The 18,366-nt window shown below is 35.7% G+C and overlaps 1 protein-coding gene and 1 non-coding gene across 2 annotated transcripts in view; both read left to right on the forward strand.

Annotated features, from left to right (window-relative positions):
* ARHGAP42 (Rho GTPase activating protein 42) overlaps window positions 1-18,366 on the forward strand; it is a 303,541-nt gene that overhangs the window by 243,246 nt on the left and 41,929 nt on the right. The window contains exons 7-11 of the mRNA XM_019037646.4: window positions 1,636-1,740; window positions 4,695-4,824; window positions 10,270-10,370; window positions 12,244-12,353; window positions 16,952-17,030. Coding sequence (XP_018893191.1) covers window positions 1,636-1,740; window positions 4,695-4,824; window positions 10,270-10,370; window positions 12,244-12,353; window positions 16,952-17,030 — 525 coding nt within the window. The remainder of the gene's footprint in view (window positions 1-1,635; window positions 1,741-4,694; window positions 4,825-10,269; window positions 10,371-12,243; window positions 12,354-16,951; window positions 17,031-18,366) is intronic.
* On the forward strand, window positions 2,765-2,869 carry LOC115936402 (small nucleolar RNA U13). The gene has a single exon (XR_004071892.1). It is a non-coding gene; the product is annotated as a small nucleolar RNA U13 (small nucleolar RNA).

The following is an 18,366-nucleotide window of genomic DNA, read 5'->3' on the forward strand; positions in this document are numbered from 1 at the left end:
ATCTTCTTTACAAGTTTAATTAACTTTTATACTGATGATGATTTTAAAGTAGCACCTGCTTTGTATAGCATCCAGTTTGTAATGAGACAGTTTAATTGTGGATTAATTATAAATGGTAAAACATGAAACAATACTTCCTTAGCAACTTCATAATCTGTTAGTTGGATGTTCAGAAGACTACTGTTTTATATATTTCAAAAATATTTTCTTTTCTCTCTGAAAAGCTCTAAATCTAAACATGCAAACCTTTATTAAAGGTATTTTTGATCCAATTTAAGCTGCAGTTTTGTTTGTGCCATATTATATGCATTCAGGTAGACTATATATTTTATTGGATAATTTGACAAATATAGCATCATTTTAAGATAATCTTGAATATTTAGGTTTGATAATAAGTATTAGTTGATGTAAAACTGACAGTGTAAAATAATTATAAAAGGGCAAATGCTACATTTTGATACAATATCAGGACTGTTTGAACAAGAGAAGAAAAGTCTTTAAAATATAACAACAAAAATGGTTTGAAAATGTTTTCTGAAATGAACATGACTTTGTATGAACTTGACTTGTTTGTAGGAAGAAAAGCATGAGGTCGTTGTTTTCAGATAGAACCAGTGTTTATCTGTTGGAAATCATAGCACAGGTAACCAGTTGATGCTTAGCTGAATCCTCCCTACCTACCCAGACAGAGAAGGTGGCTGCGTGTTATTTACATGAGAAAATGGTTTCAAACTGTGTTTCTTCCTTAATTTAAAATAATAAGTTACAGATACATTATGAGTGACTTTTCAAAAATGTTTTCTAACTTTATTGCAGGAAGAGGTTGTGGGAAAGATTAGGTTAGTAGACAAGTCTGTGAAATAAAATCCCTGTGAATGAAATGAAAATGCTTAAATTTTTTTTCCAATATAACGTTCCATATAACCTGTGTCCTGTAATTCCATGGAGAGCCTGTCTTAATTTATGGATAAAAACATAAATACACATATGAATCTGAGATTAGAAAGTTAAGATCATAGAAATTATAACTTTGTAAAGATTTCACTTTCTCTGAAATGAAAAACCTGTGTTATCTAGTTCAATGATTTTGCTCACCACTTCCCTGTTTTATGTTCTTTCCATTCCTTTGCTAAAATGTTGTCTATTCAGTACTCAAATCAGTATTGCCACCTTGTGATACTTTTTCTTAATTTCATCTGGCCAAATTCTCATTCCTTCCCTTGGGTACTTCTTATCTGTGATTTACTGGTTTGGTCTTCCTTACGTTGCACATCTTTTATCCCCTTGTTTTGATTAGAAGTTCTGGCAGGGTGGGATCTATGCTATTATACTTTAGTCATTATCTTAGTGGTCTCTTCTGGATATTTCTTCAATGCATTTGAATAGCAGAATAGTTAACATGACAAATGTCGTTGATCAGCCTCAAAAGTTAAATTACTGTCTACCAAAAAGGAAATAAAAATCCTTTTGTGGTTTCTGTTTTATAATCGTAAATCTATTGCCTGCCTTGCCAAAGCCATTGAAAATGTATTAGTTTGAGGATTTATAATGAAATATAATTTTCTCCCTATTTTATATCATTAAATGATCATTAAAACACATTTTCATGGTTTCTTTATCTCTTTATCTTTGCAGCTTTTGTCATTTCTTCAGGGCTTATTTACTTTTTACCATGAGGGATATGAACTTGCCCAGGAATTTGCACCGTATAAGCAACAGCTGCAGTTCAACTTGCAGAATGTAAGAGTATACCTGTTCTTACTGTCTCTCAGCAAATCTGCAAATCTGATTTCACAGGGCAACTAATTACAATTTTTTTCTAGCTGCTAGTGGAAAATACAACCCACAAAACCCTAATCTTAGTTAGAAAAATTTATACTAGCAAATTTTATAAAAATAAATATTACCCAGTTGGAGACACCTGAAAGTTTATTAACTTTTGCCTTCATCCAGTGTTCTTGTTAATTTACTGCGTGATGCAGGATGAGTAAGTTTGGAGAGCTAATTTGCAGTATGGTGGCTCTAGGTAATAACACTGTATTGAATACTTGAAATTTATTGAGAGTTTAGGTCTTAAATGTTCTCAGCATACACAGATGGTAACTGTGGTGATTGATATATTAATTAACTTGATTGTGGTAATTTCATAATGTATACATGTATTAAAACATCACATTGTACATGTTAACTATACAATTTTTATTTGTCAATTATACCTCAAGAAAACTAGAAAAGAAAATACTGGAAATAAGGAAATAAGACCTTAGAGAAGTCTTTTTTTTTTTTTTTTTTTTTTAAAGATGGAGCTTCGCTCGTCACCCAGGCTGGAGTGCAATGGCATGATCTCGGCTCACCACAACCTCCACCGCCTGGGTTCAAGCAATTCTCCTGCCTCAGCTTCCCAAATAGCTGGGATTACAGGCCTGCACCACTACACCTAGCTAATTTTGTATTTTTAGTAGAGACGGGGTTTCACCATGTTGGTCAGGCTGGTCTCGAACTCCCGACCTCAGGTGATCCACCCGCCACGGCCTCCCAAGTGCTGGGATTACAGGTGTGACCCACCGTGCCTAGCCTGAGAAGTCTCGTTTTTAAGAGAGCAAAATTTCTTTATTTGTGAAATGAAGGATTGTACTTTAATAACAAAGATCTCATCTTTCTCTGAAATTGAATGTAAAATATGTGCTGTTTATTATTTTCAAATAACAGGTTTGAATGTGGTTTCGAGGCATTCAAAATAACTGCTTTAAAACATAAGTGAGAGATCCTTTTGTAGTTCATGGGCATGATGTTTGGGTGTTCACGCATGTGTGTGAGACATGCCACCCTCTGAACCTTGTTACAATCTCAGCATATTACCCGTCTAACCTGAAAAAAAAATAAGAAAAAATAAATACAAAATAAAAAATTTTTTTAAAGTGAGAATTATTTCCATACAGGCCACCTATTTCTATCAGAATTTATTTTGTAAAGTTGTCTAATGAATCCTTTTAGTCTCTGATTGCATAGCTATACAAATTCTGATGTTCAAATGCTGAGCAACACTTGCATTGAAATAAAAACACACCGAAAAGTTGAGCCAACCCATTTCACATTATCAAACCTGACACATAATGATGTCTTCATTGTTGAGGTTTTACTATAACTGAAACCCTGACTGCCAAGTACTATATAGCCCAAATGATTTGGAAAACCTTCACTTAATTTTGTTCAAAGTGTATGTTTTTCTGCTTATCTGGTTCTTGCCGTTGTGGAAATGTCCAGTAAATAAAACTACAGAGTTAGAATGTCCCATAAGAAATATGTAAGGGGATTTATTCCCTTGTGTTTTGAGTTTTAGCTTTTATTTGACTTAGATTTTCTAGCAGAATCAATTTCACCTTTAATTCATTCTATTGTTTTTCCATATGGAATGTATTTAGGCTTTTACAGTTACTATTAAAAGCAAAAATTATAAAAGCTGAAGTATTTTTATGATTTACTTCCACATTAAATAAAATTACATTAAGATTCCTAGGACTCAGGAACAGGAGAGAAGTAAGGAATTGGAGAAAAAAAAAATTAGAACCTTATGTTTGAAAGACAAAAATAGTGAAAGTGACAAGAAAATTTTCCTAATTTTGAGATTTTTTTTTTAAATGGGCATAAACTCCTTAGATTTAGGTGGTAGTGATTATCATATCTTCAGAAGCATATTTTTGAGGTAATTCAAAAGAGGTATTCATAGAGAAAAGCCTGATTCTTCCTATAGCTTAAATAAACTTGATTTAAAGTGAGTAATCTATTTCTTGCAACAGAAGAAGTTAGAACTTGGAAACCTATTGATTTTTATGAGTTAATTTATACACTCACCTCTTAATAATACCTTTGCTGGTAAACCAAGCTACGTGATGTTTCTTCAAAAATAGCCTTTGGAACTGTGGTAACAAACTTCTTTTCTTGACTTGTTCAATGCCACATATATCAAAAGTATATGAATTTATTTTGTTTTTTTCCCTCAAAAGAAACTAAGTCCCTATGTATCTGTTTTTTACCTTAGGTATTTAGGGAATTCAAATTTTATGTAGTGCATCCTATATTTTTTTTAATTGCCATAGTTTACCCCCTAAGTAGTAATGCTAGAGTGTGAAAATAGGAAGAAGGTCTCACACACACACACACACACACACACACACAGAGAGAGAGAGATTCAAAGAGAAACATGCAGAAGGTCATTCAGACAAGTTTTCACTAAATCAGTTCAAATCAGACCTTGGGACCCATCATCACAAAGACATAGATGTGGTGAATACTGCCAAAAGAATCAAGGTCATCTTTGTGCAATTTGCAGTTTTGAAACATTTTTCTGGGCCAGTCAGGTGGCTCACACCTGTAATCCCAGCACTTTGGGAGGCGAACAAATTGCTTGAGCCCAGGAATTTGAGACCAGCCTGGGAAACATGTGAGACCCCATCTCTACAAAAAATTAGCCAGTGTGGTGGTGTGTGCCTACAGTCCCAGCTGCTTGTGGGGACTGAGGCAGGAGGATCACTTGAGCCCTGGAGGTCAAGGCTGCAGTGAGCCATAATTGCACCTGGTTGACAGAGTGATACTCTGTCTCAAAAATAAATAAAAGCAAAACAAAATATTAGTCTGGATGTTGCCGAAACTTGGTAGAAAATAATGACTGAAATTATTGTTTCTGTTTACTTAAGACAAGGAATAATTTTGAAAGTACTCGACAAGAGGTAGAGCGGTTGATGCAAAGGATGAAATCTGCTAACCAGGACTACAGACCACCCAGCCAGTGGACCATGGAAGGCTATCTGTATGTCCAGGAGAAACGTGAGTCACAAAGACATAATTTCACATCTCTTATGACTTAGCCACAATCATGAGATGTGACTTGGTTAGTAGTATTTCCTTCAAGTAGGAGGACTGAAATTTCTTATAGCTTTATATCTACTTTCCCCCCACCACAACCAAAGTGAGGACGTTTTTCCGCATTTTGCTATCAGGATATCTAAGTTAGCATATTGTTGAACTTGGGACTTACAGTCTTCACTCATACCATAACATGCGTTCAGTTTTAGCATTTAATTGTGATACTTAATCTCAACTTAAAGTTTCATGGAAAATTGCAAGCCAAAGCCTTTACTGACATGAATCATCCTGGTGACTGTGATAATAGTTTTACCCTCTGGCAGCATTATTTTATTTAATTTTGTGCCCTGTCAGTTTTCAGGCGTATAATTGGTAATCGTGGTAATGTCAAATTGGCGCTCTTTAATTCCTGAGGTTCGGAAATAAGTACCAAAGCCAATAGAGCACTATTACAATTGCCTCACACTAAGGACATTTTTCTCACAAAAATATTAAAAAGCCATTCGGACTTGTATAACTGGAATTTTTTGTGCATGTTACTTGTCATTAAGTGGAATTAGTTGGACTATTTTGACTACATTAACGCTTTCAAACCGGATATGCCCTAAGGCATCATTCTCGTGCTGTTTTTGGCGAAGAAACAGTTGTGTGTGAGTTTCCAGCCCATAGTGGACCAATGTGAAAGGCTTTTGATATACTGTATGTGCAACATGATTAAGTGATGCTCATTTGTTGGAGAGCAGGACACACACAAATTTGATTTGATCCAGCAGACTCTGCAAACATTTATTACTGCATGGACTTGATAATAGAGGAACACTGGCTCAAGAGATCTGGGTTTTAGAATGTTTCTCTCTCATAACTACCTACCTTGGCCAGTCTACTGTTTTCATATCTAAACATGATAAAACTAGTGATCTGCCTAGGTACTCTATAGTTAGCGCATAATAAGTAGCTTTTACCCTCCCCCCAGTTCATGAAAAATTACCAATCCCTTGGCTTATCAGTAGGGTATGTAGATTTCACTTAGGACTCTAAGGAAATTTTTATTTTTTTTTATTGTTATGTTTTTTACTCAAGCCTGGAAAGGACTCTAAGGAAATTTTTGAGTATTTAAATGATTTTGTACAGGTTTGAGAGCCTTCATGTGACAGTACATTGAGAGGAGCTCACATTTTCTACCAATAAAATATTTGTCCAACTGGAAGAATTTGTTGCCAGTAAGGGCAGTAAACGTGAAAGTGGTAGAGGAGGTACCATCCTTGGATTTTTTATTCCTTATGGTCTGATTATGTTTTATTTCTTGAATACTTTTCTAGGTGTTACACACTTGCTGAAGTCTTTGTGGGCACACAATATTTTATTCTAAACAGAAAAGATTTAGATTAGCTTGCAATATTATTTTGTACATAATCTTCAAATATATCATATTCGGTCCTACTTGGTAGTGAGTGCGCCCACTGGTTGGAACCATGGTTTGCCTACCTATTGTCAAGCTGTTGGACATTTGGGTCAGTCTATAAGCATAGGCCCTTCAATAATTTGGGGGTTACATGGATGGACTAAGCGCAGTGTTTTATGCGCTTACCTGATGTCGGTATCTTTTGTTCTAAGATGCTTAACTTCTCTGGGTCATTCTAGACTGATGATAAAGCCCTTTGTGGAACTGACCTCTTCTCTGATTTTTTTTTTAATCTCTCTTAATGGCACCCCTCACTCTCCTAGGCTGCATAAGTCAAGGCAATCCATCCTTAGTACCAGTGTTTCTCTGTAGCCTTGGGACAAACCTGTCTATTCTGTCTTCTTGATATCCTTTGATTCCATACCTTCTCTCCATCTCAACTGCCTTCGCCCAGGTGAGACCCTTGCAGTGACCTCCTAACTGTTCACCCTTTACCTCCAGGCTTGCCCATCATCTAATGCGTCTTCTACAGTGCTTCCCGCAGATCCTTCTAAAATGCTTCTTTGGTTGTGTCCTTGTTTTGATGGACCCTTAGCAGTGTCTGAATTGGAGGGTCTCACAGTTCATTTCTCCTTATTAGCACTCTCTTTGTTGATATTTTTACTCCCCCAAGACAATTTCCATCTTGATTTGATCTGTATCTGCCTGCATTATTTTTATAGCTTTATTGGGTCTAATTGGCATAAATTAATTGCACCTGCTTAAAAAATACAGTTTGATAAATTTTGCCACATTCATTCACCTGTGAAGCCATCACCACACTACAACATAATGAACATATTTATCACCTTCAGAAGTTCTTTCTTGCGTCATTATAATCCCTTCCTCCTGTCTGTTCCCACCTATCATCTTCTCCTATTCCCTTTGCCAAGGGATATAAAGAAAAAGGAATATATTTATATGCTTTTGGAATTATTTTATATGAGGAGCAAATATCCAAAGCCCCTTCTAACTTGGGATCTTTGAAAGCGTTTACAATTAAAACAATCTAACCAGTTTACTAAGATGTATCGATTGTGCACTTGCTATCACTGGGCGGATAAGTTCTGTGGGGGACAAAAATGAGATAAATATTTGGCTTCAAGATTTTTATTCTGTAGTTGAAAACGTAAGACACACTTACACAATTAGCAGCCAGTGATCAATATCAAATAAATAAATATCAAAGCCATAAATTGAGTGATAAATGGAGATGGATGTGATGGGGTAGGCTTAGCTCATTGTTCGGACACAGAGTTCCACTCTACCTGGACATGTGGTGTTTATGTTATCCACCTCGAGGCATGCATTAAATCACATTCTGCTAGACTTCAGTGTAACCGAAAGAGCCAGGGGTTCCAGAGTTAGAGCTATATTGGGATTCCATGCCTGTGCTGACCTGTGACTTGTGCCAATAGTTTTCTGAGCTCAGTCTTGCTTCATTTATAAAAGAGAGGGATTTAAACCCATGTCATAATGATATTGCAAGAATTAGAGATGTCATATGTAAAATGTCTCTATTCTCGGTAGTGTCAATAAGAATAATACTATGCTTACTATTGGGTTCTTACTGTTCTTTGTAATTTATATTTATCTCATTTAATTCTTAAAATAGCTTGAAAATATCATTTCTCTAAAAAGAACAACTTCAGTCACATGCCCTATTGATGAAAGTATTGCCATCTGTAGGTCACAGGCTCAGTTTTCTTAAAATGTTCTTTATAATGTCTGATATAAAAGGTTCTTAGATAAAATATGGGCACTTAGTAGGTATTCGATGAATGTTAATTCCCCTTCCGCACTGCAAATATTCATCTCAGCAACCTTAAATGATTACTGGGTGAAATAATTAAACATCTTTTATTTTGCAACTTTAGAGCTGTAATCTATTTTTATTTTCCCAGACATTTTTGGGAACTGTAGAATTGCTTGTCTAAGAACATCTGCCCTGGCCTAGTGCCAGTCAACTTGAAAGAAAGCAGCTTGTGTTTGCAGCAAACTCGAGGATTAAATGCAGGAGGTCCTGAACTTCAGATGGAGGCGGGAAAAAGGGTCTTTGGTTTAAAATGTCAGAGCATTGCAGCAGCTATATTTTAAAATTATAGCTAATATTGCTTCATATATTGCTACCTACATAATGAAGTCACTACATACGAGAATTTCTATCCAGTCACTTTCCACTAATTAGCTCGTAAGTCTTTAGGTATTTTACATCACATGTAACAGAATTATCAACAAGTATTATTAAGTATTATAGTGTGAAATGGTCCCCAAATGGAATTGAAGTTAATTGTAATAATCTTTTGTGATTATAAAGTATATGACTGCACCCTGTAATTTTAAAATCTGGAGTGGCTTAAGTATTAAACTCGACACCAAGTGCGTTATTATTAAAGAAAAAAATTAAATGGCTCATGAAACACTTTTCTCAAGAGGTACTTTTTAAAATTTCAATTTCTTTCTTTTAAACATGGTTCTGAAATGAAGCCAGCAAAAACATGTGCATAGTAGCTGCTAGAAAAATTCAGATGTTAAGCAAGATGGGTCCCTGGATGGTGATGCTATTCATATGTAGAAAACAAGCTCCATTTTCAATCCACTCAGCCCACTATGGTGTTTGGGTGCAGGATACTTGGCTTCCCTATGGGAAAACTGAAGGTCTTCCACCTTGGTCATGGAAACATTGAACTACCAAAGCATTCTACGCCCTGATAAATTCCCTAAGGAGAATACTGGACAATAACATGGGTGCTATGGGAAAGGGTTACATGGTATTTTTGGGGGAAAAGAAAGTGAACATTACACATACAAGTTTCTTCTCATATAAATAGTGGAAATTATTTTCATTTTAAAGAGTAATTTGAACTTGTTTTTTCCAGATTAGGAGTAAGAGGAAATAACTCTAAGGTCAGTAGAGTCTTAGAACTTAGTGAAGTCTTAGATGCGTGATTCATTCCTTTATTCGTTATTCATTTGTCAATATTGACTGACAACTATCTGTCTGGCTCTGTTGTAAGGATTAAGAACTCATATTCTAGTCAGTTGAACATCACATGTTCCTGCTCACATAGATTCTTAAAATCTTGTGGCAGAGACACACAATAAATGGCTTAAATTAGTAAAACAAATCATATTTCAGACAGTGATAACCGCTAAGAAGAAATGAAAGCAAGAAAGAGAGATAAGTATTAAGGTGAGGGTGTTTAGATCTTAGATATCTCTCCAGGAAAGGCCATATTATGAAAGTGACATTTAGGAAAAGGCCTGAAGGGAGGTAACAGTGCAAGTCATGCAGGTATCTAAAGGAAAAGTAGTCCAGGCCTGGGAAACAGCAACTACAAATGCCCTTGGGTAGGAATGCCTCCATTGTGTTCAAAGACCAGCAAGGCGGGCAGTGTAGCTGGAGCTGAGTGCACAAGGCAGAAAGCAGTGGGATGTGAGATGGGGAAAAGAATGGGAGGCCACTCACTTGGAACCCTGTGGATAATAGGCTCTTTGATTTTTATCGGGAGTAAGATGGGAAGGCACTAGAGGGTTCTGAACAAAGGAGTGAAATGGCCTGGCTAAATTTTTAACACTATTTCTGACAGTTATGAGAGTAAAGTATACAGGTAGAAGTAAGGACACCATTTTAAACAGCTCGGACTCTTATTCCTCATTCTTCCTACCTCTATGGGGTACAAGTATACCACTTTTACAGGTGGGATAACTGAAGTTCAGATCCAAAGTAACTCACAAGTTTTACAAAGTAGGTGTCAGAGCTGCAAGCAGAGCCATGTTGTCTGATTCTAAGACACTCTACCCTATACCGCTGTCCCTCTGTTCTTTCTCATGCACAGTAAATGTTACAAACTAGCATGGTATAGGAGATAATCGGTTGTATATCATAGCACTGGAGAATGTGCAAACTTTGATACAAATCATTTATTAACAAAATCTGAAATTTTTTTGTTTCCTTACATTAGGACCGCTTGGTTTTACATGGATTAAACATTATTGTACGTATGATAAGGGAAGTAAAACATTTACAATGAGTGTTTCAGAAATGAAATCCAGTGGGAAAATGGTGAGTTAGTTTTGTTTTCTGTTTGTTTTTTAAACTGTTCATTATTTAAGTAATGGAATTAAAACAAAAAAATCACATTTGTTTCTCTAGTTAACGTGTACACATTTACAAAAAAATAGAAAGTCAAAGGTTTTCTCTCATTTTTGTGACGTGAATGACTTGAAAAGAGTAGCCAGGGTTTTCCTTTAACTTGGCCATGGCATATTTATAAGCAGTCGAGTTAAATGTAGGGATCCTTCAGTAGATTACAGAGGTGTCATCTCACATTTCCGACAGCAGAGTTATTTGTCTATGCTGTTGGTTGGCTAGCAGCCCAGGAAGGGACTGTCAGTGGCTGGAGCAGGCTCAGGGATTCTGTATCTTTCCCCCGAGTGGCCTCTGAGGGAGGCTACATTTGCCCCTGCATGCCTTGTCCCCTTCTGCACTGCATACTGTTGACCAAAATGCTGGCTGACAAGCTTTCTCAGAAGAAACCAATAGATGCTCATTTACCCCAAAAGTAAATTGGTCACTGAATGTCTCACATGGCTAGTGAACAGTATAGAATACAATGTACTTTGTTTGAGGAAATGCTGCAGAGAGCTTTATTGTCTGTGGCATATAATCTTCTTGGGAGTTAAAGTATGAATATGGCAAATGATTGAACTTGTGAATTAATTAGGTCACAATCTGAGCACGCTAAAGCTGGGAGTTACACTAGAGATAATTAGTCCAGCCTTATTTTAACAGATTAGGAAATAAAGTTAGTATAAAGTAAGTGCCTTGCCCAATTAGTGGTATAGATCATGGCAGAGGTAAATGTTGATCTAACTTAGACGCATACTCAAATATGTCAGTTGAAACTTATTGTACTTGGGCATTCATCAGAGTCTAATAATTCAAACTGAAAGACATAAAATAAAGGAGAACATACCAGAGAAAAAGAAACCTTAGTTGCTACCATCCTGGGAAGTTACTAAGTGCCATAACACACCTAGTTTCTACTCTAATAGTTACTACTGTAAATCCAACTTATGTGACAGTGAGTTAATAATGTAAGTAGACCAAGCCAAAGTTCTATTAATCAATTGATGACATTTGTAGCCAAAGATAGAATTAACCATACATTATGTAAATGTTCCCCTTAAAATAGACTGGCATCTCAGTGACAAAAGAGAATTCCTGTGAATGTGGCCTATGTTGGATCTTGTCCAGAGAGTCAGTTTTAGTAGCGGTGTAGCAGTGGGTTACCAGCAAAACAATCACATTGTATTAGGTTGGTGCAAAAGTAATTGCTTTTTTTCCCATTACTTTTAATGGGAAAACCATAATTACTTTTGCACCAACCTGATATACATGGTAGCAATACTATTATATCATGTATATACTGGAACTATATTATTTCGGTAGCTCTCTTGTAAGCCTGAGCTAGTTATCATTTAAGACTCTAATACAAAGACACACATATGATACTAATCTCTTTGCAATCCAGGGAGTTTTGATTAAGAGCACCAAATGTATCCTAACAAGCACTCTGTATATCCAATTGTGATGTTAAGTGACTGTGTAACTTCATACGTTTTCTAAATCTAAGAATTGAGGGATTGTACATTATAGTATAATTTAACATTGTAAGTAAATATGTTGAAGGGTACTGGACAGACATGTTACATAATTCTTTTAAATAAAACATGCATATGCCATTAATTAAATGGTTTTATGTATTATGATCGGACAGCTAACGTCAGGAATAAAAAAAGACAGGGTATGATTGTGACCTTTATACATAACCTATACTGTTAAACTTTTTAATATGGCAACTTGAGCTGACATATTTAATATATTTCAATTCACTTGTCAGCATGTTAATACTGTGGTACTCTTCTTGTTTCAGAATGGCCTTGTTACTAGCTCACCGGAAATGTTTAAATTAAAATCTTGTATCCGACGAAAGACAGATTCAATTGACAAACGATTCTGCTTTGACATAGAAGTAGTTGAAAGGTTTGAGCTTTTCTTTTCACTTTATTTTTTTCATAAGCTAAACGGCGTCTCTTTCTGTATTTAAATATAAACATGAAACAGCATTCAAGTGTTTTTTAGTCTTTTAAAAAACAGTATACATGTTTATCTCTTTTTTTCATGTTGTTATTGCATGATGCTTTCGAAAAAGCAAATCAGATCCATGATGCTAGAAAACAGTAGCATCACTCAAAGCAGAATCTGAAAAATCAATATAAATGACTATTAGGAGAAAGTGCATGTAGTGGCCTCATGGTCACCATCACCATGAAGGAATCCAATGGCATATTTCGTGGCTCTAGGATCAGCCTTTTGGTGGGCTTTGGAAGCTTGGTGGCCTTGCTTCTAAGGAATAAGACGCAGGTGGGAATACTATAAGCTTCTTTCAGCCAACTAAGTTTAATGCCTCCAGGATGCCTCCTGTGTGCAAAGCACTGTTCTGGGTATTCTTAGCCCAAAGTATTGGAAGAGATATAAATGTCGTGAATCTAAGTGTATAATTTAAGTTTACAATAAGAACGGGTATGCTTCTTGCTCTCTGCTCTGTAATCCATGATCTATCTTTCTTCTCCTGCATTAGTGCCACAATATTCTAAATACACTAGCTTATTGTGTGTATCCGTGTATACCCTTTGTATACGATGACTTACTATATATGCTCATAAACTAGAGCCTATAGCTACAGGCATACCTCAGAGATATTGCAGGTTAGGTTCCAAACCACTGTAATAAAGCGAATATCATAATAAACTGAGTCACAGAAATTTCTGAGTTTCTCAGTGCATATAAAAGTTATGTTTATGCTACACTGCAGTCCATTAAGTGTGCAATAGCATTGTGTGTAAAAAATATACATCCCTTAATTTTAAAATATTTTAAGTAATGTGAATGGTCATCTGAGTCTTTAGTGAGTAGTAATTTTTTTGCTGGTGAAGGATCTTGCCTCGATGTTGGTAGTTGCTAACTGATCAGCATGGTGGTTACTGAAGGATGGGTTGGCTATGGCCATTTTCTTAAAATGAGACAGCAATAAAGTTTGCCACATCAATTGAATCTTCATTTCAACAAAGATTTCTCTGTACCATGCAATGCTGTTTGATAGCATTTTACTCAGTAGGGCGTCTTTCAAAATTGGAGTCAGTCCTTTCAAACCCTGCCCTACTGCACTGTCAGCTAAGTTTATGTGATATTCTAAATCCGTTGTTGTCATTTCAAAAACATTTATAGCATCTTCACCCGGAGAAGATTCCATCTCAATAAACCACTTTCTTTGCCCATCCATAAGAAGCAACTAGTCCTTTCAAGTTTTATTATGAGATTGCAGCAATAAAGTCACATTTTCTAGAAGGCTCCACTTCTAATTCTAGCTTTTTTGCTATTTTCACTACATCTGCAGTAACTTCCTCCACTGAAGTCTTGAACCCCTCCAACTCATCCCTGAGAGTTGGAATCAATTTCTTTCAAACTGCTGTTAATGTGGATATTTTGGCTTCCTCCCATGAGGGACAAATGTTCTTAATGACATCTAAAGTGATGAATCCTTTCTAGAAGGTTTTCAGTGTACTTTACCCAGATCCATTAGAGGAATCACTACTTATGGCCGTGAAAGCCTAATGAAATGTATTTCTTAAATAATAAGACTCAGAAGTCTAACTTATTCCTCTTATTCCTTGATCCATGTGCTACATAATATATGTTGTGTCAGCAGGCATGAATGTATTATTCTCCATTTAAATCTCTATCAGAACTCTTGGGTGACTAGTTGCATTGTCAATGGGCAGTAATATTTAGAAATAAACCTCTTTAAGCAGAAGGTCTCAACAGCGGCTTAAAATATTCAGTAAACCTTGCTGTAAACAGATGTGCTGTCATTCAGCCTTTATTGTTCCATTTGTAGAGCACAGGTAGAGTAGATTTAGCATAATTTTTAAGAACCCTAGGATTTGCAGAATGATATATGAGCATTGGCTCTGACTTTAAGTCACCAGTTACATTAACCTCTAACACGAGTCAGCCTATTCTTTGAAGCTTTGAGGCCAGATAGTGACTTCTTTCTATCTCTGAAAGTCTTAAATGAGGGCATCTTCCAACAGAAGGCTATTTCATCTACATTGAAAATCTGTTGTTTACTGTAGCCGCCTTCATCCATGATTGTAGCTAGATCTTCTGTATAACTTGCTGCAGCTTCTACATCAACACTTACTGCTTCATCTTATACTTCTATATTATGCAAATGGCTTCTTTCCTCAAACATCATGAACCAACTTCTGCTAGGTTCATACTTTTTTTCTGCAGCTTACTCACCTCTCTCAGCCTTCATAAAATTGAAGACGGTCAGGGCCTTGCTGTGGAAAAGGCATTGGCTTAAGAGAATGTTATGGCTGGTTTGATCTTCTATACACACCACTAGAACTTTCCCCATGTCAGTAGTAAGGTTGTTTTGATTCCTAGCGTTTGTGTATTCACTGGAGTGGCACTTTTAATTTCCTTTAATAATTTTTCCTTTGCATTCACAGCTTGGCTAACTGATTGGCACAAGAGACCTAGTTTTTAGGCCATCTTGGGTTTCATCATGTCTTTCTCACTGTTTGGTCATTTATAGCTTTTGATTTAACATGAGAGACATGTGAATCTTCCTTTCCCTTGAACACTTAGAGGTCATTGTGAGATTATTGATTGGACTAATTTTAATATTGTTACATCTCAGGGAATAGGGAAGCTAAGGAGAGGGAAAGAGATGGGGAAATGGCCAGTCAGTGGAGCAGTGGCACACACAACTTTTATTGACTGTTTGCCATCTTATGTGGACATGGTTAATGGCACCCCAAAACAATGATAATAGTAATATCAAAGATCACTGTTCATACATCACATGATAGATATAATAACAATGAAAAATTCCAAATATTGCAAGAATCACCAAAATGTGATACAGAGACATGATGTGAGCAAATGCTCTTGGAAAAATGGTGCTGATAGACATGCAGAACACAGGGTTGACACAAACAAACCATCAATTTGTTAAAAATGCAGTATCTGCAAAGCTCAATCAAGCAAAGAGAAATACATCAAGGTATGCCTGTATCTAGTAGGGCAATGACCGTATTCCTAGGCTGCTTTAAACTATGTTGACTCTTTTGCTCTGTGTTCTTACGATTTTTAAGATCCACTTACTAAGTTTCTCCTTGTTTCTCAAAGTATCTTTTGGGATTTTGACTGAAGTTGCAGTAAAGTTTTCAATGGGTGTGGAATTAACATCTTTTTGAATATTTTACATATCTTTTTTCAAATTTACTTTTGAGTTCCTTCTTTTTATTGTTGTTTTGAATAGGATTCTTTTTTATGAGTTGAATTTTGTTTTCCTAAATGGTTAAGACTACTGCATAGAGAGGCTGTTAGTTTATTTATGTATCATTCTCTTATCTGACCTATTTGCTGAACTCTTTATTAGTTTTAATAGTTTTGTGCAGAGATTTCTGGATTTTCTATGTAGACAAATACCAACATGTTAATGCTTTCTCTTAACACATTCCGGTTATATAACCTTGGAGCACTTTATTAAACTCTGTACTTAGGTTTTTTCATCTTTAAATTAAGGATAATAAGTACCCACCTCAAAGAATTGTTTTCAGGATTAAATGAGAGAATTAAGGAAACATAACACAGTGCCTGTCACATAGTAAATATCCAACAAATACTGATTTTCAATATTTTATTGTTGGTATTACTACACTGGCTTAAATTCTCCAACGTCAGATTATCTTGATATATATTCAAGATTCTCATGATCTGTGTTCTTGTTTGCAGAAGAGATGTAGGTTATTATTTGTCATTCCAGGTTTTTAATTATAAAATATTTATAATAAAATTTTCATCTGAATGTTCTTCTTCACAGATCCCTCAATTTTCTGTTTAACTAAGTTAATTCCTTTGTTTCTAATATTTTATATCTTTTCCTCCATATGCTAGTTTTCTCCCTTCCTCTCCCTAGTCTGTGTTTCTTTCTTGAAGTATATCCTCAAGTAACTATTTCAGAATGACTGCATAGGAGAGAATTATTTTTAAATGAATTCATTTCAATATTGTCATCATGGTATAGAGAAATGCTTTGGTTTTAGTGTCTTTTTACCTGTTACCTAGTTATGGTATGAGGCTTTCCACACTGTTACATATTAATTGTAATTGTTTTTAGTGACTAGACTGCACCACATCAGGGTCAAGTTCTCATATTGTGGAATTCATAGATGGCTTTGAAGAATGTAACTTTTTCATCCTTTTTGATCATTTCAAGGGAAATAGTTTGAAACTAGTCTCCTTCAGACTGTCCTGTACCAAAAACACTTAATGATTTTATCACCTGTGATCATTAGAATTAAAAACATTTTTTGCATGTCCAGTGATTTTTCTGAAAGTATTATACTTCAGTCTTTTTCTTTTTTAGAAAAATTCCTATGTTTTTCTCCTCTGTCTTCATTTCTCTTTTCTCTTAACTTTTTTTCTTCAAATTTTATCTTTCTAGTTAACTGAGAATTTAAACAGTAGTAAATGTGTAAATATAGAAAATATTTGTTTTTAAATAGGCATGGGATCATCACGTTACAGGCCTTCTCAGAAGCTAATAGGAAACTCTGGCTTGAAGCCATGGATGGGAAGGAACCGGTAAGACTATGACACATTCTATAATTTAGGTTTTATTGTCCTAATAATTATAATGTGTGGAAATTCTTTTCATAGTATACAATGTTTTGCCTGTAGTATAATTGAAAATATTAAAAAAGGAAATCGGGGGAGTAGAGACTTTTATGGTTTCCTAGTCTCACTCGTGGCCCATAACTCTACCTTTCTGACTTATTTTATAAGGGGACTTTTGGGACTAATTTAAAACCCTAAAATTTCTTCTTAAAAAATTACTTACACTCATCACCTTGGCTCCACGCATTAGGTTAGCTTATTCAGTTAATAATGATCGCATGCCCAGTCTTTGCAAGGCCTGTGCTAGGCATGTGATTAGAGTGATGAACAAGGTTCAGGGTAAGAACTGATTCTCTAATCAAGACCATTTTTAAAAAGTATAACTTAATAAAACTGCGTGTGGCTTGACATTTTCACTTCCATACGTATCCCCATTTTTAATAATTATTTTGAAATTGTATGTAGTCTACTTAACAAAAAATAGGAAGGCTTACGTAAAAAGGAGGCTGAATCATTCATCACTGTCTGTTTTCTTAAAGAACACTGTTACTAGATCAGTAGAGGGTGAACACACAGAGGAAATAAGACTTGCCATCCTGTTACTTGAGAACCATTCTTTAGATGGCAAAGAACCTGTACAGCAATAGTGTCAAACAAAGTGTGGTCCTCAGACTTTGAGACCCTCCCTCAAACTGTGTTACCAGTCCACAGTAAGATCAGTACAGAAATTGTGATTCAGCCTTTAGAAAATCCTGTAGCCACTTGGGTTATTTTAAGCCTGTTAAATTTAATTTAAAAATTGGAACTCTGCATTGATTTTTTTGTTATTTTCTATTTCAATTTTATTATATTTTACACAAATGTGAATAATAGATTTAAAAGAAAATTCACTCTTTACCAGAAATAGTTGAGAAGCCCTGACTTAGAGCAAATTTAGGGAATAGTTTGTTAGACCAACAATGTACAAGTTAGGATTGTGTACATTGAGAACATGCTAAGCAGGAAATTGGAAGAAGGAGCAATTCCGGAAATCCATTATGAGATACTTCCTGAGAAAGGCACATTATGCATCATACTGGGGCAGAGAATAAGACGCTTAAATGAGATGGAGGTAGAACCTTGTCCAGGGCAGCACAGCCACGGATGGAAAAGGAGTGGGAAGTGAGGGTGGGTGAACCACAGGAAGGAAGTTGGTTGATGGTACACAGGTGGTGCTGTGGACACAGCAGTTGTAGGACCTTGAAATCAAGACACTCTTTTCATCTGTTGGTGTACAGATATCACCTTGCTAATCTTTTGTGCT

Source organism: Gorilla gorilla, chromosome 9 (assembly GCF_029281585.2).
Source record: "Gorilla gorilla gorilla isolate KB3781 chromosome 9, NHGRI_mGorGor1-v2.1_pri, whole genome shotgun sequence".
Lineage (NCBI taxonomy): Eukaryota > Metazoa > Chordata > Mammalia > Primates > Hominidae > Gorilla > Gorilla gorilla.